Here is a 26,390-nt window from a genome sequence, read left to right on the forward strand (position 1 = left end):
TCTGCGAGCAGAGGAGTGCAGTAGTCCAGTACCGAGGTGCAGCCGGTCAGCTGCCAAACTTCTGTGGATCAGAATAGGCCACCATGTCAGGCCTCTGCGAAGTCCTCCAAAATTTTGAGCAATCCACGTTGCTTGTGAGCGGTGATAACTCTTTAGTCAGCATTACAATACCACTGCTGTGTTTACTGAAGCAATCAGTGTTGCAGATCAAGGAAGAGGCAATCAGGATGGAAGAGGAGGAATTGAGAGAGGACAACGATCAGCGTGATGATACCCACATCAGGCAATCTGCCTCAGGAACCGCAAGTCCCAGATATGATGAAGAAGAGGACGAGGAACAGCTGGAGTTGGAACAGGACTTGGATGCCTCCACTGCCGAGGAACATGGCCGTGCACGTTTGACTTCCACAATTCCGCGGGAATGGACAGGAGAAGATGACCAGGAAGAAGGTGCTGGTGATGGTGCATCACAACAATCAAGCACAGAACATGATGAGCATCCTGGTGGGACTCTGGCACACATGGCTCAGTTCATGCTAGGCTGCATTGAACGCGACCCGTGCATTGTCAGAATTCTGGCCGACGTGGATTACTGAGTTTATACCCTTCTGGATCCACGCTACAAAGAAAATGTTCCCACACTGATTGAAGAAAGTGTCAGACAGGTCAAAATGGAGGAATACCAGCAGGCCCTTGTGGAGAAATTAGTGAGGAGATTTGCATCCTCCTCCAGCCACGTCAACAGACTGACTTCCGCTAACCCAGGACTAGGACGGGAGCAAAGAACACAAGTTGCAGCTAGTGCCCACAAGGGAATGGTATCGGCAGTGTCCAAGGTGTGGCAAACTTTTCTGACACCCAGGCAGCAGCCCACAGAACAGCATTCGCCCAGTTCCACCTACAACACCGATCGCCTGCAGAAGATGGTCAAGGACTACATGTCAGATGGTGTAGCCGTGTTCAACAATCCATCAGTCCCCTTTAACTATTGGGTCTCTAAGATAGACACCTGGCACAGACTGGCAATGTACGCAATAGAGGTGCTGGCTTGCAATGCAGCCAGCGTCATCTCCGAACGCGGTTTCAGTGCTGCCGGAGGTATCGTTACAGATCGGCGTATCCGCCTCTCCACAGAAAATGCAGACCATCTGACACAAATTAAAATGAATAAATCGTGGATTGAAAACGACTTCACAACACCTCACGACCCAGCACCATGAACATCTGTGCTGGGTTAGCGTTTCCGCTCTCTTTTTAAGGAATATCTCATTCTATTATATTTATCACTGCATGGCGACAAAATGCTTTGCTGTACGCATGCATTTTGTCGCCATGCCAGTCCTGGGTTGTGTCACAAAGCGTGGCCTAGCTCTCCTGTAGTACCTCCTCTTCCATCCTGTATGCTGGCTTAGCCAGCACACAGGATGGCAGAGCGGGCACAGGAGAGCAAGGCCACGCTTTGAGACACAACCCAGGCCTTGCGTGAGGCCAAATTGGATACTAAAAGCAATGCACTTTGTTGCCATGCATTGAATGGCTTCGTGTTGCCGGTGCCATTTTCAGGAATATTTCAATTTTATTATTTTTCAATGCATGGCGACAAAGTGCATTACTTTCAGTATCCAATTTGGCCTCACGCAAGGCCTAGGTTGTGTCTCAAAGCGTGGCCTTCTCCTCCTGCACCTCCTCTTCCATCCTGTGTGCTGCGGGGTTAGCATTGCCGGTCCCATTGGTAGTACTACGGCAGCTTTCCAGGATCTCATTTGCCCCCCCTTCACTATTTCCAAGCCATTTTGCAGAAGTTTCCCTCATTTTTTAAGGTTTTTCTGGCCTGCAAAGCAGAAATATTCAGGTCCCCATTGACTTGCATTGGGTTCAGAATTCGGCCCGAACATGCCGAATATTGGGCGACGTTCGGCCGAACCCGAACATTTTGGTGTTTGATCATCACTAATCAGCCGGAGTGTCAGGCAACTGGTAATATTTAAAAAGGAAAAATCCATATCCTTCTCAGTTTAGGCTCCCTTTAAAGGGAACCTTAACTCTAAAAAAAAAGAAAGTTGCACTTACCCGGGGCATCTACCAGCCCCCTGCAGCCATCCTGTGCCCTTGCAGTCACTCGACTCCTCCGGTCCCCCGCCGCCAGCTAGTTTAGTTTATGCCGATTTAGAGTCGGCGGGCCACCACACATACTTTTGCACACATTCCCGCTGGAACAGGAAGCAATGGCAGACATTAAAGAGAACCTGTAACAAAAAAAAGTTGCCCTGGGGGGTACTCACCTTGGGAGGGGGAAGCCTCAGGGTCCCAATGAGGCTTCCCCCTCCCCTGTAGCTGCAGACAGTCCAGCGCTAGCTCCCCCGAAGTGTCCCGGAATCCTCCCTCGGCAAGCCTGATGAGAGAGGATGAGCGATAAGCGCTGATTTATTTACCTTTCCTGGCTCCAGCGGGGGCGCTGTTGCAGCGCACCGGACGGGGATAGGCGAAAATAGCCGATCTCTGTCGGGTCCGCTCTACTGTGTAGAGTGGCCCGACAGCGTTCGGCTATTTCCGCCTATCTCCGAGAGGAGAGCCGATACTGCGCCTGCACTAGAGCCAGGAAGGTAAATATTTACATCCCTGCTGTTCGGGGAACTTTATCGCTGCCGCCATGGGACCGAGGAGGACAGGGGGAAACCTCAATACGATCCGGAGGCTTCCCCCACCCAAGGTGAGTACCCCCAGCGGAGGCTTTTTCGTTACAGGTTTTCGTTAACACATACATTTTTGCGTAAATTAATGTCTGCGATAGCTTCCTGCACCAGCGGGAAAGCGTGCAAAGGTACATGTGGCGGCCCACCGACTGAGTCAGCAAAAAACGAAACTAGCTGGCGGCGACGAACAGAGGAGCCGTGATTTGCTGCGAGGGCACAGGATGGCTTCAGGGGATTGGTAAATGCCCCAGGTAAGTGAAACTGATTGTGTTAAGGTTCCCTTTAACTTAGCAATGGAGCATTACACTGACACAGGACCTGGTGGAATGGAAAGCCAGGACTTTCAGCTTTTCAAAAAGGGTTAAATCTTGATAGTGGAGCAAACAAAACTTAAACAAACAAGGAACTGCCGAAGTCTTCAGATGGTATAATACGTAAGTACCAAAAGTCACTTATGTCTCATTTTATTCTGGAAGAAATGTACTTTGTATTTTAATGTGTTTACATGTATTTAAAATGTTATGATTTGCGCAATAGTGGTCCTTTAAGTTTTAAGCAACAGAGTTCAACCACACACCCTTGCCGTTTGTCATTGGATGGTAGTATGATGAAGGTGATTGGCCAACAATATGAACTATACTGTTAACCAGTCTTCTCTATACTCAAAGGAGGTGGGAGGTGAGACCATGCAATGTAACTTTACTTAACAGGGTTTTTTTCCAGCCCCTAGAAGCCTGTCTGATCTCTTGCAGGACCTCAGTCTTGCTCAAGGGTCCCATTGTCAGCCTCTCCGACCCAAAGAGTCGTGTCTTGTACAAACACGCAGGCATGCTAGTGCACTGCCTGTGATCCCGCCACCAGGAGCGTTTGTGCAGTAGAACTGCGTAGGGGCAGAAGGATCCTGGCGATGTAAACGCAATGACGGGTGGTGTCTGAGTGCGCATGCGCACAAGACACTGACGCATCGGGTTGGAGCTCTTTAGAAGGCTCACAGCGGAACCCTTGAGCAAGACAGAGCTGCTGTGAGGGACCAGATAGGATAGATGTCTGTGGAAAGAGATGTTTCATTTTGGCAGTTGGAAACAGCTGTTATTTCCCACAAAGCATCAAGGCTCCCAGTGTGATGTCAGCACCCTGGTTCTGACATCACACTGTGGGAGGGGTTTCACCACAATATCATCCACACCGAGTCCCCTGATGATCAGTTTGAGAAAAGGAAAAGATTTCTCATGGGAAAGGGGGTATTGGGATGAAGTTCAAGCCTTGGTTACAGTTTCTCTTTAACCACTTGAGGACCAGCGCTGTATTTTCAGATCTGTGCTGGGTGGGCTCTACAGCCCCCAGCACAGATCAGCTGGCATGCAGAGCGATCAGATCGCCCCCCTTTTTTCCCCCCTAGGGGGATGATGTGCTGGGGGGGTCTGATCGCTTCTGCATGCTGTAGGTGTTGCGGGGGGGGGGCACCTCAAAGCCCCCCTCCGCGGCGAAATTCCCCCTCCCTCTCCTACCTGCTACCAATCCGGTGATCGGGGCTGCACAGGACGCTATCCGTCCTGTGCAGCCAGTGACAGGGTGTCCCATGTCACATGGCGGCGATCCCCGGCCGCTGATTGCCGATCTGCCTTACGGCGCTGCTGCTACGCAGCGCCGTACAATGTAAACAAAGCGGATTATTTTTCGCTTGTTTACATTTAGCCTGCGAGCCGCGATCGGCGGCCCACAGGCTATTCACGGAGCCCCCCGCCGTGAATTGACAGGAAGCAGCCGCTCGCGCGAGCGGCTGCTTCCTGATTAATTAGCCTGCAGCCGGCGACGCAATACTGCGTCGCTGGTCCTGCAGCTGCCACTTTGCCGACGCGCGTTATGAGTGCGCGGTCGGCAAGTGGTTAAGCGTGTCTCCATTTTCAGTTACATATATTATTTAACAACAAAGATGAGTAGAAGTGGTTGGATTGAGATCAGCAGTAAGGGCTGGCGCACACCAGAGCAGTTCTGAAGCGTTTTTCTTTTAAACGCTTGCAGGGGGAAAACCGCTTGGCTAATGAAAGTGACTGGGATGGTGCACACCAGAGCGGCTCGTTTTTTCCACAAACGCAAACTCGAGGGCTGCTGCATTTTTTAGATTTCTGAGGCATTTCTGCCTCAATGTTAAAGTATAGGAAAGTGGAGAAAAGCTCTGAAAAACGCTAGATCAGACGTTTTTCAGGCATTTTTGCTACAGAAGTTGTTCAGTAACAGCTTTACCGTAACAATATTTGAACTCTGCTACACAAAAACACTGCAAAAAATGCTAGGCAAGTTTAGAAAACCTCTCTATACTTGCCTAGAATCGCTCTGAAAATCTGCTTCAAAAACCTCTATTGTTTTGCGGATCTGCTAGAGGTTTTTGGTGTGCAGTGGGCCTTAGGTAAACAGAGTAAAGGTAGGGTATTGCAAAATAAGGTGGCATTTAGGTAAGCATCTTTCTATGTACATTGCTGTGGTAGTAGCTTCCTCAGGTTTAAATTGTTCATTGTTCCTGTAATATAGGGGTTGTTTACCTGTGGAATGAGTTACAATTACATGGTTAATGTAAAGTGTTCCCTGTAATGGTAGCAAAATCTACTTGTGAAGTGGTGGTGGGAAGCTTTTTGCATTGTGTTGTAATTGTTTGTCATTTCAATAGAGCCATATGAATATTCTATACTAATGCGGTTTGCTATTTACTAGGCAAGAATGCAGTGTGTGATGTTCTGGACTAATGGCTTGCTGAGAAATGTCCTGGAAAATTTTAAGAATTGTTCTTGTCCTCTGTATGTTGGTAAAGGTGGCGTGCTATTTCACTAATCATACAGTATGGTGGGTGTGCTATTTCAGTAATAATTTAGTAAAGGAGTAATAAAGTAGTGTAATATTAGCTGTAGTAATTAATTTATGTAAGGTTTATTAAGAATATACACAGGGCTGCTGGTATGCACGCATGTGTATGATCTTACTCAGGGTGTGCTTAGAATGAATGTGCGTTTGTTTCCACAAGTTTCAAGGCTCTGTATTGCCTTAAAGCGGTATCGTCACCATAAAAATCAAATTTCACCAGCAACTGGTCTGAGTGTATTAAGTGATAAAGATGCTAAGTTATCATATACCTTAGGAGCACTGGCTCTAGTAGTCGGTGCCAAAGAATTGCATGCTGGAGGTTCTTTTTATCTCTAATATATTCCTCCTCTTTTATTTCCCTGCCTGCTGCTTATCTGAAACCTGATCCCCTACTCACTTGGTGTTTACAAGCAAGGCTGAGGTGACTCAGCGATTGGAGGAGAAAAGAAAAAAAGTAAAGGGCAGAAATGACATCACGAATTAGCCTTAACTGTGGGCAAAAGACATGGCCCCCACCAGGAGCAGAATTCGTCATTTACTATATAACATTCAAAATGTGGACAGTACAATACATGTGTTATGTAAGTAGATCAAGTATTTATCTACTTATATATGTTTTTGTTCCCCTGGAATAGTATGGCTGAGCCTACTGCTTTAACCTTTTCTGGGCCGAGCTAGTTGAAATGTACGTCCTGTTTGTGGCTGCTCATATCTGACAGGACGTAGATTTCAACATTGCTGCGTTCTCGCTACTCTGCCCCAGCTCACTCTTACTGCCGTCAATATTACGACAGAGCTCTGTGAGCTGGCCAGGAGCAGATTTCATTGGCTCCTGATCACATGATCACTGTGAGCCAACGGCAGAGCGAGGGCCCCTCTCCCCCGAGATCCACCATTATGATCACCTCTCATAGGCATCAGCCTATGAGAGCAATCTGATTGTGAGCCACTCCAGGGGACAGCAAGTGACAAAGAAAAAACAGGTGCCTTTCCCCCCCCCCCCCCCCCCCAACAGCCTGCCAGCACTGATCGCGGCTGGCAAGCTGCTTCCGGACCACTCTGGACGCCAGTTACGGCATTAGGCAGTCCTGGGGGAGCCACTCTGCGACCGCCCATCTGCGTTAGGCGGGCACAGAGCAGTTAAGAGACCAGAGACAACTGGTATGCAAGGGGTTAAGCTATGTACACATTTCCAGTTACAGTACAGTCACCTGTAGGCATAGAGATTCGATATCTTGGGCAATAGTTTGAGGCAGACTTGAGGATAGCCATGCATTTAACTATGGAGAAGGGATGATGGATGGGTCAGGATGGAGCAGCTTCTGGCAGGCACAGAGAGAACAATGCAATCAGGGGACACACAGGCTCTGACACTCGGGCATGCTAAATTGTTAGGCGATATTTGCCAGCTTTGGCATGCTGGATCTTTAGGCAATGTCAAGGGGCTCCCATACGTTCACTAGATGCTTTCACCCAAAGTGGTCTTTACTGGACACTCTGGTCGCGTATAAACTAGCATGTGTATGTAGCTTTAGTAGTGTATGCTTTTCTGTGGCCTTTCCATCTGTTTCTCTCTTGCAAGCACACCCATTCTATAGTGAATGATTACTGCCATACCAAATAAAACAATGATTCACAAAAAGTTTAAAACTTTGTCACGCTAAAAAACGGTTTGTGTAATGAAGTGTTAACGCCTGTAATTAACCCCATGTGTCACCTATATTGGCTTTAACTACTTTGGCCTTTAGGACTTCGCTCCTACATCCACCATGTATCTTGGATGTAGGAGCTACGTCCATGACAAAAATATCACCACAGCCGATCGCGTGCTCCTGCGCTCGTTCTCGCTGACGCCTGTTAGCCAGTTTATCAATAAATGGGTTCGCAGTTCCCAGTCATTGATCTACGTCCCTGTGTCAATGCACTTACATGCATTGCTTCCTGTTTCGCGTACTAAAAGCACGCGCAGGAAGCAAATGACTGAGGTCATCTTGTGGCCAAATAGCAAAATTACACTTACATACTTTTTTTGTAATAAACAGACCTACACAGAATTAAAAATACCCAAATAAAACTTTTGATTAAAAAAAAACAACAAATAGTTACCTTCGGGTCAGAACTTTTTTAATATGCTTGTCAAGAAGGTATATTACTATTTTTTTTTTAAATTATGGGCCTGTAAATAGTGATGGACACAAAACTGAAAAAATGCACCTTTATTTCCAAATAAAATATTGGCACCATACATTGTGATAGGGACATAATTTAAAGTGTACCAGAAATGAATGGTTAGTATGATTTGATACTTACCCTGGGCTTCCTCCCGCCCCATAAATACATGCGAGTCCCACTCCGTCCCTCCGCAGTTAGCCGTTCAGCCACGCCCAGTCTGCTTCTTCTGCACATGCACGAATCTACCGCGCAGGCGCAGTAGACCCTGACTGAAAAAGTTCCCAGGGCTGATCGTGGCTGAACAGCAGATCCCCTGATGACGCAAGAGTGTGAAACTGGTCGGGAGAGAGACAGGCGGCACCTTTTTACTGTCTTACGGTTGTGGACCAGCATACACGCGCAAATCTTTGTCAGGGTTCCCAGGTCTTGGGCCCCGCATGCACGTTTTATTGTTTTTTATGTTCCCCTTATTATGGCGTATGCTACCTTTTAAAAATAAACGGTTTACTCTTAGATCTGCCATTTGTTTGCTTGTTTTATCTATACTCGATTCCTGGATGCTACACCTGGGCTAAGATAAGGAGTGCTTGACATGTGGATTCCTTGGTGATATTTTCTTGCCTCCCTTTACCACTGAATGCAAGACACACCTTATAATGTGGATTGTTAGCAGCTGGTAAGCTCCTTTTAGTCCTTTGGGTGGTGGTCTACCATGTGAATATATGAATTGGAAGATCACTGTGGTGAAGTATAGCTGATTGTGAATTGTAGGACTCACCTTATGATCTGTGCCGATTCCTTAGGCCTTGTTTCCATCTGTGTTCTTCTATCCGCTTCTTATCAGCACATCAATGTTACAGATTGATACATGTTGCTGAAAAGCGGACAGAAGCGCACAGATGGAAACAAGGCCTAATAAGTATCAAATCTTACTAACGATTCATCTCTGGTTTACTTTAAACGGTCTAATAACCGGGACAGATTGGCAAATAAAATACATGTGTTTTTAATGATAGTAGCATGTATATTAAAAATATAATGGCCGCAAAAATTTGATGAATTTTTTTCCGTTTCCTAAAATTCCCGTTAAAATGCATTGAGAAAAAAAACAATTAGCAAAATGTACCACCCAAAGAAAGCCTAATTGGTGGCCGAAAAAAACAAGATATAGATCATTTTGTTGAGATAAGTAGTGATAAAATTATTGGTGAATGAATGGAATGAGCGCGGAAAGGATGCATAAGGTGAAAAAACACTGAAGGCTGAAGTGGTTAAGATTCATGGACACCTTTAATGGCTGCTGCCTGTAGCGATTGTTAGGAAACAGTTTGGGGACCCAAACACTGTATAGATGCATCGCTTTGCTGTTTCCTAGCAATGCACCTGCTCAGCACTGGAGTCCCCAAACTGCACCCTAGTGATCACATCCAACTGTAACAGATGCACATGCTGGCGATAATGGTATGCTACATGCCCTACTAGTGATGAAATATGGCAAATGTGGTATTTTAACTGGGACGTTCCAAATAATGCATTTTCAGGCATTTTAAAACAGTGGCACTTATGTGAAAAAAGGAAGGAAAATGTGTGTCAGGTAATACCAATAATAGAATACCGGTAATTTTACGGATATTTTACTATCCACTATAGTAAAATTTTGGTAATTATACTAATATTCTACCATTGCTCTCTGTACCCCAATTCACTAACCTTCCGCCTATCCATGCCTAACAGTAACCTCTCCCCTTACCCATTTCTAACATAAAACCCAGTAGTTAACCAGCCAAGGCAGGCCAATAAAGCTCTGGTGCACTACTGCTCCCAGTGAGTCGCTGTACAACCGCTAAACCTTCTGCAGCAGGCCAGTAATTAAAAAGTCTGGGGTCTGGTTACAGCAAGAGGCTATACAGCTGCTCGAAACCACATGCCCACAGACCTCCCTGCAGAGTTCCACTACATAGTGTGCAAATCATCCGTTTATGTAAGATATACATCCAGAACCGCGTGTATAAAACTGAATAACTACAAATTTCTAATGTAACTTTTTTCAGATATGGGCTTTTTAGTTCCTTTCGTTCTCTTAGAAATTCTGGGTCACCATGAGCTAACTGGGTACTCTGTAAAATAGGGACATCAAGAAGAACACTTTAAACTTTAGATAAATAAAAAAAAATCGTAGATTTTTTTTCTGTGTTTATTAATAGAGATATATAAAAATACACATCATTTGCAGGATACAAGTCAAGTGCAGATAAACATGAATAATTGACCATCCGACAATACACAAAGCAGACCAAGACAAATAATACATACACACATACATACAACATGGTAGGACAAAGGAAGACATTAAAAACAAGTTCTAAAAATAATTTAATATAAAAGGAAGACTCATTTCTGAGGTTAAAATTTGTTGGGCATTTTTTCAAATTAGCCGTTTTCCAGAAGAGAAGCATTCAGTTCGATTTTTTTTACCCCTTGCACAGAGGTTTCTTTTGTCAGAGCCCTGGAAAACCTACTAAAAAGGATTTATGCAGTGAGCTGTAAGGACACTAGGCTGTGTTTACTTCAAGCATTCCAAGATGAATACATGGACCACAACACTTAGCAAAAGTAGCCCATGGCTAACTTAATTAGCCTTACTGGTGAGAGGCTGAACTCTGCATAGGTGGCCAGTAGCAGTTGATAAAGAGACTAGGCCAAGGGTGAGTGTAACGGCAGTGTGGTTTCAAGGCTCAAAAGTAAAAGGAAGGACCTCAAGAATTTCTGAAGTAAGTATTATGGAGAGCCATTGCTCACTTCCTTTAAGGTGCACTGAACTAAGAGGGATATGAAGGCTGCCATATTTATTCCCTTTTAAACAATACTAGTTGCCGTGCTGTCCTGCCGATCCTCTCTAATACTGCACTTTTAGCCATAGACTCCTAACTAGCATAAAGATCAGATGTTACTGACTGAATTTGGACACCTACTTATTATTGTACTAGTGACCTTAGCCCCGTCTTCGCGCGCCTGCACGCAACCACCCGACGCGCACGTCCGCCGCACACCCGGCCGCCCGCTCACACGCCAGCCTGGCTCCCTGGCCCCGCCCCCCTGCCTGTGTGAGGCTGGGTTTGTGCTGTGCACATGAGCAGTAGCAAAAAGCACGGGCCCAGCTACACAGAGACAACTGTCCCTGCTGTACGCGGGGACAGTTGCCTATTTCCCTGTTTCTGACTGAAGTCAGGTGTGTGATTCAGACACTACTGCAGACAAAGATCAGCAGGACTGCCAAGCAATTGGTATTTAAAAAGGAAATAAATATGCCCGCCTCCATATCTTTCTCAGTTCAGGTGTCCTTTAAATATGCTACTTGCATATCTGTTTTGCTGATCTTCTGCTCATACTACTTGATAGACTCACTCAGAATGAGTGTGCAGATCAGGTATTAGCTAGACTGACAAAAAAAAAAAAATAGTCAGCAGACTGGCTACAAGTGTGTGCCTCTGAACCTACCAAAGATCAAACATCAATGATAAACCAGGAAATTGGCTATGGGGGTAAGAATTACAGCCCCTAAATTCTTCCCACTTTTGCTTATTTTAGACTCCTATCTTCTGCTTTACAATTGATCACAAAGATAACAACCAGAGTCCGAAGTGTCAACAACATTCAGATGACAAGCAAAAGAGCCTGAGCTTGATGCAAAATGTACAGGCACCACAGGCCACCCTTTAGGATTTCCACCCCTGCAACCAGCCTCTGTCGCTCAAACCTACTGCTTGACCCACTGAGTTGTGCTCCCATTTTTGCCTGGGGAAGCGGGGTCACGCCCGCAAAACGCGTTGCATTTGTGGAGTTGAATAAATTATTTGTCAATTCTGTTTTATCGAGACTCGAGTGAGTTTTCTTTTTTGTAAGAGGGAGGTAAGTCCACCCTAACATCCCCCTCTGCTTTTAAACGGTTTTTAAAACGTTTTACTCTACTCTGGCGCCTCTGTATACCGAGCTTTTGCTGATCTTCTAGTCCATCCTGGGTGGAGGGGTGCATCCCCATCTACTATCTACAGAGAGTGACTTCTTAACCTGCATTTAAAGTGGTTGCCTATGGGTAACCCGTGTTTGTGAGTATATACACAAAATTGTATTGAACTCTTCATTTTACCTGACAATACTGCACTATATTGGGCTCTCGATTCTCTTCTTGTTTTTAAGTGTAAGGTTATGTTCCCAATGTATGAATCAAGAAAATGTCTGTGCACATGGATTGAAGTAAAGACAGAGAAACTTCAAAATTATTTTTAGTAAGCCCCATAAGGCGAGAAAGGGGTTGTTGTAGACGGGTAAGTTATAAACATTCTTGATAAAAATGAAACGACAAAAAGCAGACTGTGATTCAAAGTGCAAGTAGAACCTTATTTTGGAGGCAGATGTAGCTGTTGGCACAGTAAATTTGAAAGTGATGTAAAAATTTCAGTTGTAGTGTAATCAAAACAAAAGCAGCATCTCTCTTGTAGGCACTATATAATCAGAAATGTTTTGCTAAATTAGCCTTTCAAAGCAGATACAGGAGTAGCAGTTTCCCTCTTTTCCACCAGAGAGCAGTTATTGTGTAGCACAAGCAAGCCTCGCATACAGTACAATGTCATGTTAATAATGCTATATCTGGTGAGACATATCCTTTGTGTTTGAGGGTTGCTGGGTTTAGCTTCGGAAGAACTTTTTATTTAGTAGGAAGATGAGTAGATTGACATTAATCTTTGCTTTGTCAAACATCTTCATGACGGCCACTCCTTCATACTGTAACTGCAGGAGATCCTGGGGCAAGAGAACAGGAAAGGTGATAGAACAGTAAAAATAAGGAAGAATAATCCATAGTATTACTAAGTAGGCATAGTTAACTTACTAGTTTTCGACCTATAGTGTACAAGAGCTTTGGTGACCAATATACAAAATCTCCAGGATGCAAAGTCGCTAGTGGTATTGTCCAACTGCATATATCAAATAGGCACGCACTTTCCCCATCCGGGCACAAACTGGTGCCCGGATTCATTTATGGCTCTATTTACACAAGAACATTATTTTTATGTGGGTATTTTGCGTACAAATTCCTTTTTTCAAAGGATTCATGTTTTCATGTGTGATGTAGTCCCTTTAGCATCTTTTTTTCCCCATATGGATTTTAGGAACAGAACAGAACTGTACAGTGCACAAAACAGGAAGCGGACATACAAAGGAACCATTTTTTTTTCTAATCTGAATTTTCTACTAAGTATTTTTCAATGATGTCTGAAATGGACAGGATGTCACAAAGAAATGCTGCAGGTACATAGAAATTACATTGCTATCAAGCAGAATGCTATTTTACTTTGGGGAAAAACAATTTAGTTCCTAAAGAAATGGAGTGTTTTTTTTGTGTGTGTGTGTGGTTCTCATAGATTTCACGACCAGAAAAGGTTCAGGTACACAAACAGTGCAGAACTACTTAACCACCCTGGCGTTCTGATTAAATCGCCAGGGTGGCTGCGGGAGGGTTTTTTTTAAATAAAAAAAAAACTATTTCATGCAGCCAACTGAAAGTTGGCTGCATGAAAGCCCACTAGAGGGCGCTCCGGAGGCGTTCTTCCGATCGCCTCCGGCGCCCATAATAAACAAGGAAGGCCGCAATGAGCGGCCTTCCTTGTTTTGCTTATATCGTCGCCATAGCGACGAGCGGAGTGACGTCATGGACGTCAGCCGACGTCCTGACGTCAGCCGCCTCCGATCCAGCCCTTAGCGCTGGCCGGAACTGTTTGTTCCGGCTACGCTGGGCTCGGGCGGCTGGGGGGACCCTCTTTCGCCGCTGCACGCGGCGGATCGCCGCGCTGCAGCGGCGATCAGGCAGCACACGCGGCTGGCAAAGTGCCGGCTGCGTGTGCTGCTTTTTATTTCATTAAAATCGGCCCAGCAGGGCCTGAGCGGCAGCCGCTGGCGGTGTTGGACGAGCTGAGCTCGTCCAGACCGCTCAGCTGGTTAAGGGTGACACACTACCCTTCCTTTTTCCTAGCTAAATAAGCTGTGGCCAGCCAATCAACTACCTTGGTATAGTAGTTTTTAGAGTACCTTCTGATTCATTTCTCTTAATTGGGCTCCTCTACTAGAGCAAATTAGTTCTTAACATTACCTGTCATGCTAACCTTTTCAAGACTATTCTCCCCCAAAATACGTCATACAGTATGGCACTCCCCTCTGTTTCTTCCACAAAAACGTCTTAGCTTTTTGTGGAACAAAATAGGTTGACCTCCACTCCAGTTGATGTAAAACCATAAAGACAGATGGTATAACAGTCCCTAATAGTTTCATTTCTACCATTATTACTCGGTTACACACCTGTTACATTTTTAATTTTTATGTACGGTCAAGCAAATCTTGACTTGAGGTTTTCTAATTTCACAAACTGTATGTATCAGAATTTTGATCGTACTATTCTAAAAGCTTCTAGGGGTACTCAAAATTATGCTTCTCTACCAATCACTCACAGTTTGGGATGTTTCTCATAAGTTACTGCATTTAAAACGCATTCATATATTTAAAAAAAGAAAAAAAGACCACTTTACTTACGGTAAAGTCTTTTCCAGTAGTCATGAGGACAGCACCCCTGGATGAGACTTGTCTCCCTCCCCACTGTGGACATGAAACTGTTAAAAGAAGAATTTGCATAAGCAATAGGCAGCCACATATAAGATACTACACCTACCACAGTACCTCAGTTAATAAAAAGATGACATGGACATTTAATGATGCTTACACAAATTTATTTCTCTTTTCTACCCAAATAAGGGCGAGTTGCAGGGGTGCTGTCCTCATGACTACTGGAAAAGACTTTACCGTAAGTAAAGTGGTCTTTCCCAGAACGTCATTTCGGACAGCACCCCTGGATGAGACGATGTACAAGAGATAAAGCCTTAGGGTGGGACCACAGCTTGCAAAACTTTCCTTCTGAAGGATAAACCTGCAGAGGCAGATACATTAAGGCGATAGTGCTTTACAAACGTATTGTGACTTGACCAGTTTGCAGCTCTGCAAACCTGATCTATAGAGGCCCCTGCCCTCTCTGCCCAAGAAGTCGAAATGCCTCCTGTGGAGTGAGCCATGATAGAATTTAATTGCTTCCCCTGTGTCTGCTATGCTGATGAAATAGCCCCCCAAAAAAATAATTTATAATCTGTGTAGGATTTAAGGAAGATTCCACCCAATTAATGATCTAACCTAGATCTTGTAGGAAGACTATTGTCGTAACAATCTGATCTCTTACCGAATTGGGAGATGTCCACCAAAACAGAAAATCATTAAGGTAACAAATGTTAACTTTTCATTGTCTAAGAGCAGCCAGAACCTCAGACATTACCTTCATAAAAAACCCTGGAGCTGAGGATAATCCGAAGGGCAAAGCATTAAACTGATACATTCTTACCTCTTCCTCCATCTGGATGGCAAACCTTAAGTATTATTGAGAAGACAGATGTATCGGTAATTGAAGATACGCATCTTTTCGGTCTAGAAAGGCTAGGAAATTGTCCTTCTGTAAGAGATTAATAATAGATCGAATCCATCCTGAATTTTCTGTATTTTACCTTCTGGTTTAGACTCTTTAGATTTAGTATAAACCGATAATTTCCCTGTAGCTTCTTCATTGGAAAAAAACAGGGGAATAGAATACCTGTCCTCTGACATTTCGGTACTTCTCGAATTAATTTTTTTTTTTTTTTTATAAACAGGGAAAGGACTTCCGATTGTAGGGCTGAAAACTTTATTTGATCCTGCGAGCGGGGAGTAATGCAAAATTCCTGAAGAGAAGGCTGGCTGAACTCTATTCTGTATCCCTCCAAAAACCACCTTAAGGGCTCTTTTACCACTAAGACGTTGCGTTAGATGCGACGCTAAGGTCGCATAACGTGCCCCCAACGCAACGCATGTGAGCTTTGAAGTTAGACGTTATATAGAGCCGCGTTATGCGTCCGAAATGCGTACTTTTTGATGCATACTATCGGATGAAAACGGCACATGCGGCAAAGACTGTGGAGACCACGTGATCGGAAAACTCCGCATCACGTGGTCCCGCCAGCCAATAAGCGGATGCTCCAGGAAGTAAACACTAAAGTGCATATTAGTCATGTGGCTGGCCACAATAGCGGACTCTCCCCTCCTCCTCTCCTGCACGAAAAAATAAAAACACACATTACTGAGCATGTGCAAACAGTCGAATGCGGCTAAAACCCGCATATAACGCACAGCATGCTGCACTTTAACGTCCAGCGTTACACTGTAACGCAACGTGGGCACTGTGAACAGCCCATTGATTCTTCATTACTATGAGTTGGGCTGAGTTACAGGCTGCTCTAACGTGCGCCTGTAACGTCCCACTGTGAAAACAGCCTAAATACCCAATGTTTTGTGAACTGTAGTTGCCATGTTTCAAAAAAAAAAAAAACAAAAAAAAAAAAAAAAAAAAACGGAAATCCTCCATCTCACTGGAATACTAGCGTCATTGCTTACCTGACTTCTTGGTAAAAGTGAAGTTGGACTTGGGCTTCTGTTACTTGTAGGGGAGCCCATCTCCTGCCCTTAAAGAGAATCTGTACTCTAACATTTTTACAGCAAAAAGCATACCATTCTATTCATTATCTTCTCCTGGGCCCCTCTGTGCTGTTTCTGCCACTCCCTGCTGCAAACCTGGCTTGTAATTAACAGTTTTAGGCAGTGTTTACAAACAAACTAACCAGCTTCTGATAGGCTCACATAAGCAGAGTGTGTGAGTCATACAGAGCCTGCAGGGGGTGTGTATAGCTTCTACCAATCACAAGCAGCCCTGCACATTCCACACATTTCAGCTTTAGCCCGACTGTGCTGACAGAAGGAAACAGATTAGATCATGTAACAGAGATAACACAGACACTGTGCAACTAGGAAAAGCTGCAGTAAGCCAGAGCACATTAGAACAGGCAAAGGAACTTATAGGATAGAAGAACTAAGGCTGAAAAGTTTGTTACAGAGTCTATTTAAAGGACTAGGGATCTGATTTATTCTTAGAAGAGGGACGAAAAGTCTGTTTACTTTGAAAAGGTCCTTTCTTAAAAAGGAATACTATCAATACCCAAGTGTTCTAAGATGACAATGTACAAATAATGTTGCTGTGTAAACATTTTCCTACCTTTCATGTTAAATAGAGGCAAAAGCTGTAATTTATTGAGGGTAGGATTAGCTATATTGCGACAAATCAATTGCAGAAGGGGTGTCTGCTTCAATGCACAGCCAGAATTGCATATCGACTACAGAAAGCAAATATCAAACAAACTCTGAAAGCAAAAACAGTATGAAAAGTTGTGACAATTAGTTACATTTCCTCTGCTCTCTACAGACACTTCAGTCAGAAACACAGGACACAGAAGCTGCAGCTGTTCTCTCTGTCACACACAGAGTTAACTGATCAACTGTGAGGGGAATTTCCCCTCTCCTCATGGCTCAGAGTCAGTTTTGTCAGTAAAGTTTGAAAGTATTTTGATAACAGTAAACAAAGAGGTTGCTACTAAAATGTATACACCAGTACTTAGCAGCATTCCCAAACAATTCCTGTGTCAATTGAAAGTATGTGAATCGGTAGTATTCCTTTAACAGGAAATTTTGTGTGTGTGTCTGCCGTTCTGTCTAGAGGGTCGTCTAACTGACTCAAACAGCAGACCACCTTCACAAGGTACACCACATAACTTGATTTTGAAGAATTGTCATCATTCCAAGTTTTTACCCATACACCTCTTCTGGCTGAATTAACTAATGCCGTAGTTCTGGCCGTAAGTTTAACCGTATCATCTGAAGCGTCCACTAGATAATTGGAAGCATTCCAAACTTTAGGGAAATCATTCAAAATTTCCCAGAAATCCTCAAAAAAAGTAGGTCAGTTTTGTTTGATACCCTTGAAAAATATGGATCTAATTTAGGCGGGGTTCCCCAAAACCCTGATCTTCAGGAGAAAGATAACATTTAGATAATGATCTGGGCCAAAAAGCCCTTTTCCTAGATTATCCCACTTGCATGGACTGGAATAAGCCTAGAATGAGGATCTGCCAAACTCTCATACATTTGATCCAAACGTGTCAAAGATTTCTGCTCAGACTTAATACCCATTGTCTCATGCATAGCCATTAGTAAGTCTTTCATTAATTCAGGAAAAAAAAAACATTTCAGTTAGGGCTCTTTTCACTATGAAATGTGATCGCAACCGCATTTGCGATCCCAATCGCACTTCAATTTCCACTATGCGATTGAGCTACTATACTTATAGTACAGATTAACCGGTTCAGCGCCGCAGTGCCGAAAATCTCATGCATCCGAGCAACGTTCACCTCCCATACATTCGCCTATAACTTTATTGCTACTTATCACAATGAATTGATCTATATCTTGTTTTTTCCGCCACCAATTAGGCTTTCTTTGGGGGGTACATTTTGCTAAGAGCCACTTTACTGTAAATGCATTTTAACAGGAAGAATAAGAAAAAAACGGAAAAAATTCATTATTTCTCAGTTTTTTGGCCATTATAGTTTGAAATTAATATACGCTACCGTAATTAAAACGCATGTATTTTATTTGCCCATATGTCCCAGTTCTTACACCGTTTAAACAATGTCCATATCACAATTTATGGTGCCGATATTTAATTTAGAAATAAAGGTGCATTTTTTTCAATTTGCGTCCATCCCTATTTATAAGCTTATAATTTTAAATATTATAACATATTCTCTTGACATGCATAATTAAAAAGTTCAGACCCTTGGGTAACTATTTATGTTGTTTTTGTTTTTTTTAATTGTATTTTTTTTTTTAATAAAAAAATTGTATGTGGGTAATTTTTGTGTGGGAGGGAAACTGCTAATTTTAAATGTAAAATTATATTTTTTTTAATCAAAAATGTATGTGGGTGCAGTTTACTATTTGGCCACAAGATGGCCACAGTGAAAAAAGTCCTGGATGCGAACGATCTCGCATCCAGGAACTAAAATGCTGGGGAAAAGTTTCCTGGGGGCAGAAATACCACGCTCTCTGGAGAGAAAGCGTCGGTATTTCTGCGGGGAAGTTAGATCGGTGAATGGGAATTATATTCCCATTCACTGATCGGGGGGCTAGCGGCGGGCGCGCGCCCGATCGCGTGCACCACGCAGGGAAAACAGCAGTGCCTATCTGGACGAGGAAACTCGTCCAGATAGGCCGAACTGGTTAATCGCATGCAAACGCAGGAGGATGACGATTGTGCTTTGTCCAAATCGCATCGCAATTAGAATGCACTAATGGAAATTGCTGCTGCAGTTTCCATTAGTTTAACGTACCTCGCGATCAGAATCAAATCGTAACTCGCAGGGTAGTGAAAAAAAAGGCCCTTAGTCAGTTTTACTCAAATCTTCCTCCTAGTTTGATACATTTTCTCTGTGCAGAGAGAGTTACTATAAAGGAGGAAGCCCCAGCATTCCTTTACATCTGCATATTTGTTTAAATTGCCTCTCCTTGCCCTGAATCTGTCTAGTTCTTCTAAACAATCTATTTAATTGCTGCAGCTTAGAAGAACTTCAAGAATGTTACACATGCAGGCTTTCTGATGTAAAATTTATCTGAAAACAGGTACCCAAGGGGTTAAAAACACAGCCTGGGTATTCTGGGATGCAGTTTGTTCTGCTCTCACTGCAGCTGCCTGGGAGGTCTGTCTCTCCATTAGCTTGCCTGTTATTGCTGGCTTATCGCCTTATCTAAACAGCCAGGGTTTCTCTGCTCACATTCGCCTGCTCTAATTTTTATGAATGAACCTTCAGTGACATGTGCTGTGATAATCTCCACACAAGGTGGTAATTTCCCGCACCTGCTCAGGAATTATAGATTTTCATGCGGACACAGGTTTTATGAATGCACACTTTGCTAAATGGTGGGTAAAGTCAGCTGTTTTGAGCATTACCACATGCGGGAATGCTCTATGAATAGAGGCCTATGTCTCTTGGAAGCAGGAGGCATAGTTGGAGGTGCAGACAATTTAGGAGATGATGGATTAGCTATAACAGGCAGATAAGCCATAGCACTACTAGTCCCAGGCCTATCTGAAGCAGTAGAAGCAATAGCAGAATCTTTAATTTCTTATTGCTGTGGACCTTCTCTGTACAATACTGGCACAATTTACATTCAGAGTTGCTAATCCATGCTGACTGGACTGAGTAGAAGATTTGTCAGACTTTTCAACCTTCTCAAGTCTTATGTCTTTTGGGGTATAACATAATAAACGATAGCCAGCCATTGGACAAATCCCCCTATATATAACATACAACCAGCCAAGCAGAAGAAACATAACCACATCTACTTGCCAGAGCGGTATTCTGGGCAGATTTAGCAGATTGTGCAGGAGCTGACCCAGAGGCGTCCTCCATGATCCCAGCCCCAAACCAGAGTGCATCATGGACTCTACATACTTATACCTGTACTGCTGATTTGATGCAGCTGATCCAATTATGCATGCGGCCCCTGCTGGCTAAGCATATGCTTAATCAGCTTCTTACCTTAAGGAATCAGCTGTATGCTGATTCCTAATCACCGCCGCGGCCCAGACTTCAGATCACGCGGGACGCCAGCGCGTGACTACCTCCGGTTAAACCGGAAGTGAACTCTCTCCAATGCACGCACATGCGCGCATAAAGTTGCTGCCTCCAATGGAGAAGCCTCCTCCACGCTGCAGGGCTCCGACTGTTCACTGAACAGCGCTGCTTGGAGCCCTGGAAAACGCTGCCCCTGCCGCCTGACATGGATGGCACTCCTGGAGACCTCTCCCATGCATCCCGTCCGGGACAGGAAACTAAACTGATGTACTGAGGTAGGTGTAGTATCTTATATGTGGCTGCCTATTGCTTATGCAAATTCTTCTTTTAACAGTTTCCTGTCCACAGTGGGGAGGGAGACAAGTCTCATCCAGGGGTGCTGTCCAAAATGATGTTCTGGGAAAAAGGCACATAGAAAAAAGGGTGCGGGGGATTGCCACTAGTAAATATCGGTAAAATTACTGATATTCTACTTAATTCCAATAGTAAAATATTGCTAAACCTAACCCTACTTTCACACAGAACCCTCACTCTGCCAATACCTAGTCCTTAGACCTCCCTCTACCGATGACTACACCCCATCCCCCCAATGGCATCTAAAACGTAACCACGTCCCAGCACTGCAAAGAAGGGAAATTTGGGTGCCCCGATAAGATCACAGGGGTAGAGGCTTGTCGATATGCAAATTGCAGCTGTTATAATGGGCGCCTACGGCAGCATCCTTTTTCCACAACGACTCATGGATCCTTTTTTCTTATTTAAACCACCTTTTTACACCCCTCTGTGGGAAAACGTTGGCCTCATTGTGGATTTATAGAGAAGTCCCATTTCTTTGCCAGGTAATTGATGCAGGTGCAATTAAATCCTTTGCCCAACTGTCCAGTGTGTTTGCCCTCCCACAATCAATGTATTATCCATACATTCAGCTCAGACATGCACTTTGTGCCCAGTATCCCACTATCACGTGGGCAGCACGGTGGCGTAGTGGTTAGCTCTCTCGCCTTGCAGCGCTGGGTCCCTGGTTCGAATCCCAGCCAGGGCACTATCTGCAAAGAGTTTGTATGTTCTCTCCGTGTCTGCGTGGGTTTTCTCCGGGCACTCCGGTTTCCTCCCACATTCCAAAAACATACGGATAAGTTAATTGGCTCCCCCTAAAATTGGCCCTAGACTACAGTACTTACACTACATAATATAGACATTTGGCAATGGTAGGGATTAGATTGTGAGCTCCTTTGAGGGACAGTTAGTGACAAGATCTATATATACACTGTACAGCGCTGCGTAATATGTCAGCGCTATATAAATACTAAATAATAATTATATCACGTCAACTTTGGCAGACTCTGATCTATTAAACATAATTACTGGCTCTTCCCCTAGGAAGCTAATCTCTACACTACAGGTGTATCTACTACAGGTGTACTATCTCTACAGGTGCCACGCTCAGAGCTTTCCTTGAAGAGCTGTATAGGGAGGGGTACTGTACATGAGGAGAAGGCGGAAGACCCCACTCTAGCCTCCAAGGTGTCACCTCACCTTCCAGATTGTCTAACTGCACTTTATGTAATACATAAGGCCTATCTAATGCCAATAATATTAGGCAAAAACTGGCCAGATGTCTAAGATGTGTGCACCAAGTGCCAAAACACACGTACGTCCCTTTTCCATTTACTGTAGGGTGGTCTCCAGGTAAACCAATATTGGGCCCAAATATATTGTAGGCAATTTAGCCCATTTATTCTTTGAAAACCAACGCCATCCTCTAAAGGCTGTAGCACTGTTCTCCATACTAACCTGATAGCTAAGCTGAAACTTCTCCATGTCTACTCCCAGGAATTTTGTTTTCACCTGAAACTTCCCAGACTCCTCACATGGGGTAATTTCAAAGATGACGTTACGGAATCTGGAAAAGAAGCAAGTATATATACAATGAGGTTCATGCAAAGTATTCTGGGTAACACATGGTTTAAGTTCTAAGGGATTACTGAATACTGACTGGCTAAAGGGAAGGTCTTCAATCTCAAGCAGAACACCCTTTTCACGCAGTCTGGTTGCCGTGTAGGACAAAGTGTTTTGCTTCTTGCTTTTCCCTGTGGCTCTAGCAAAGGAAAAAAAAAAAAAAAAAAAGACAAAAATTACAGAAATTCTTCTTAATGCAGAATACTCATGACTACGGAATATTATAAGGCACTGATAATACAGTGACTTAAAGTGTGGGAAGTATGTAGTTATTATATATGTATTTAGGGTTTAATGGACTTTGTAAATTTCTGACAAAATGTAAAAAGTTCACATTACATAAATGTCCCTCAGTGGGGCTCACAATCTAATATAAAGGAATCCTGTTGCGAAAACACACATAATGCTTCCCAATGCACAATCTCAGTGAAGTGGGAGCAATGTGCATTCCCTGCTGTGGAAAAGAAATCCACGGCAATGTTGCTTTCTTTCGCACATGTCATGATATTCCCTTTTGGTGACAGTCAGCTGCTTTCAGCTGGCTGTTGCCCAATACTGTATATTTGTTTAGGGAAAAATGCTTTCATTTATCTGCTGACTCAAGTGTGATCCTCGTCTAAGACCTCTTTGGTAAAAGATTAATGCGAGGTAAACTAACTCATGCAGTAATTTTTTTTTTCCGTGAATATTCACTAAGATTTTTCAAGCAGGCAATAAAGGTTTGGTAAATTATCAAACAATCTTCATGACAATTCAGAAAGAATTGTACCTCATGCACTGGTTCATTCGGTATTTTAAAGAATCATGCAGTATTTCATTCAGTATTTGATGGATTATTGGAGTGCATAGAAAATGGAAGCCAGATCTCATATAGAAAGCATTATTATGGATTTATATAGCACCAGTATCTTCTGTGGCACAGCACAACAGAATACGGAGTATAATGATACAAAAATACAAGTTGCCTATACAAGACAATGGTGGATTACCGCTGATGCAGTGAACAAATTAGCTGCAGATTTTTACACAGGGGTGGAAGATTTGCACACAAGTTACACAGCATTGTAAGACTAAAGGAGAAAAGACCCCTGGCCAAAGGCCTTACAGTTTAAAGGATAGGATAATGGGTTAAGGGAAGCAGTGTTATGAGGTGGTAGAAATGGTGGCCAGTGACCAAAGTGTCCTGGGTAGGATAGTATGCTTGTCTGAAGAGGTGAGTTTACAGATTGCACCTAAAAAGGATGAGCATGGGTGAGTGGCAATTGTGTTGAGGGAGGGTGTTCCAGAGGAGGAAAGAAGATTGATACAAGTCCTATAAGGGCTGGTTCACACTGCAAGAGCTTTTTCTAAGCACTTGTGATTTGCAAAGCTCTTGCTAATGTAATGCTATGTGTGTGGTCTAACTTGAAGGATGTGATCTTATAAAAGTCACTCATAGCATTAGCAAAAGCTAGCGCTAAAAAAAAAGCTCTTGCAGTGTGAACCAACCCTAAGTGGGAGTGAGAAGAAGTGACCAGAGAGGAAGACAGGAGAATATTGTTAGTAGAGCAGGGATTGCGTGTAGGATTATACCTGGAAATAAGAAATACGTTTATTCAGCTAAGAAGGAGCTAGGTTGTAGAGAGCTTTGTAGGCTAGAGTAAGAACTTTACTTTGTGTAATTGACAGCCAGCGTAGGGATTGATAGAAGGGGATAGGGCTCGAGAAGCGGGAGGAGAGGTGGTGGAGTCGTGCAGCAGAGTTCATGATGGATTGTAGCAGAGTTAAACTGTTAGTGGGGTGACTGCAGAGCAGAGAATTGCAATAGTCTAATCGTGAAATAATCAGGGCACACATTAAAAGTTTGGTAGTGTCCTGTGTGAAAAAAGGGTGGATGCAGATTTTTTTTGTAGGTAGAGACAAGAAGAAAGAAAGGTTGTCAATCCGCGGTGCCACCAAATGAAATAGTGATGTCAGGCAGGGGCATTGAATTGCGAGGTTGGAAGATTACCATTTCAGTCTTGTCCATGTTGAGTTTTAGAACATGGGAGGAGATGAAGGAGGAGATTGCATTAAGACAGTCAGGGACACGAGCTGCTAAGAGTATCCAAGTCAGGAGTGGACGGGTACATTTGGGTATCATCAGCATATAGTATCACAATGGGAATCAAAGGAACCAATGAGCTGACCAAGACCATAAGTGTAGAAAGTGTGGAAAAAAGGGAGAGGTTCAAGGACTGAGCCTTGGGGAACTCCAACTCCAACAGTGGTGCCGGAGTGAGAAACTCTGAAGGTCCTATCTGAGAGACAAGAGGAAAGTAAGAAGAGAACAAGACCCTGAATGCCTATGGATGAGTGGAATTGGAAAAAGGAGATGGTCTACTGTGTTGAAAGACACATTGAACCACCCTTGTCAGTAAAGTATTCTGACAAGTAATGAGCAAGTTTAAAGAGACTCAAAAATTGCATCCTGTTTTTTATCATCCTGCAAGTTCCAAAAGCTATTCTAATGTGTTCTGGCTAACTGCAGCACTTTATACTATCACTGTCTCTGTAATAAATCAATGTATCTTTCCCCTGTCAGACTTGTCAGCCTGTGTCTGGAAGGCTGCCAAGTTCTTCAGTGTTGTGGTTCTGCTATGAACTCACCCTTCCAGGCCCCTCTATGCACACTGCCTGTGTGTTATTTAGATTAGAGCAGCTTCTCTTCTCTCTTATCTTTTACAAGCTGGATAAATCGTCCTCTGAGCTGGCTGGGCTTTTACATACTGAGGAATTACAAACAAGGGCAAAGCTGTTTGCAGGAAGAAAAGAGCAGCCTGAAACTTCAGTGCATGGGGGAAAGTAACACACAAATGATCTCTTGAGATTCAAAAGGAATGCTGTATACAGCCTGCTTGTGTATGGATGTATTTTCTATGTGTGGACATACTGTACATCAACCTACTTCCTGTTTTGGTGGCCATTTTGTTTGTTTACAAACAAACTTTTTAAAACAGTTTTTAACCACTTTTAATGCGGCGAAATAGTGACAGAGGGTAATAGGAGATGTCCCCTAACGCACTGGTATGTTTACTTTTGTGCGATTTTAACAATACAGATTCTCTTTAAGCTGCATAACATTTGTATTAGCTCAAAGCCATGAGCATCTTATTAACCTCCCTGGCGGTTTATTTATTTTGCCAGGGAGGCTGCAATGGGGTTTTTTTTTAATTAAAAAAAAAATATTTCATGCAGCCAACTGAAAGTTGGCTGCATGAAAGCCCACTAGAGGGCGCTCCTGAAGCGTACTTTCGATCGCCTCCGGCAATCGAAAGTAACAAGATAGGCCGCAATGAGCGGCCTATCTTGTTTCGCTTTCCTCGTCGCCATGGCGACGAGCGGAGTGACGTCATGGACGTCAGTCGACGTCCTGACGTCAGAGCTGCCCGATCCAGCCCCTAGCGCCGGCCGGAACTGTTTGTTCCGGCTGCGCTGGGCTCGGGCGGCTGGGGGGACCCTCTTTCGCCGCTGCACGCGGCGGATCGCCGCGGAGCGGCGGCGATCGGGCAGCACACGCGGCTGGCAAAGTGCCAGCTGCGTGTGCTGCTTTTTTCAGAATCAAAATCGGCCCAGCAGGGCCTGAGCGGCGACCTCCGGCGGCATACCCCGAGCTCAGCTCGGGATTACCGCCAAGGAGGTTAAAGGGAACCCAAGGTTCCCTTTCCTTTCCCTTTAAACAATACCAACTGACTGGCAGTCGTCCTGATCCTGTGTCTAATACCTTCAGCCACAGAACCTGAACAAGCATATGCAGATTTTAATTTCTACACAGTAATATTGTGGATTTGTGTTTTACAACAAACGTGAGATTAGGGGAAAATGTTTTCATTGACTTTCTTACTTTCTACTAAATAGTAGTTCTTTTCTCTACCCAGTTTCCCCCTTCCCTCTCCTCAACACCCTTTTGTAACCTTGCAAATGGTTTTGTTATCTTACTGAAAGCTCCAGGCTGGAGATAAAATACTGAAAAGCTCACATATTTTACTGCATGTGTTATCCTTTGTGAATTGACTTTTGCTAAGTATTTCCCTCACTAAGTCTAATTTATATCGCAAGTTTGGTAATTTACCTCATTAGTAAGTAATTTTTGTTTCCCATGCAG

General features: G+C 43.8%; 1 protein-coding gene across 1 annotated transcript in view; it reads right to left on the reverse strand.

The window, feature by feature from the left end:
- Positions 1 to 12,406: 12,406 nt before the first annotated feature.
- The window catches only part of IQGAP3 (IQ motif containing GTPase activating protein 3), a 186,238-nt gene continuing 172,254 nt past the window's right edge, over positions 12,407 to 26,390 (reverse strand). The window contains 3 exon segments of the mRNA XM_068253575.1: positions 12,407 to 12,521; positions 22,103 to 22,211; positions 22,305 to 22,406. Of these exon segments, the coding sequence (XP_068109676.1) occupies positions 12,408 to 12,521; positions 22,103 to 22,211; positions 22,305 to 22,406 (325 nt within the window). The 3' untranslated portion in view covers position 12,407.

Source organism: Hyperolius riggenbachi, chromosome 9 (genome assembly GCF_040937935.1).
Source record: "Hyperolius riggenbachi isolate aHypRig1 chromosome 9, aHypRig1.pri, whole genome shotgun sequence".
NCBI lineage: Eukaryota > Metazoa > Chordata > Amphibia > Anura > Hyperoliidae > Hyperolius > Hyperolius riggenbachi.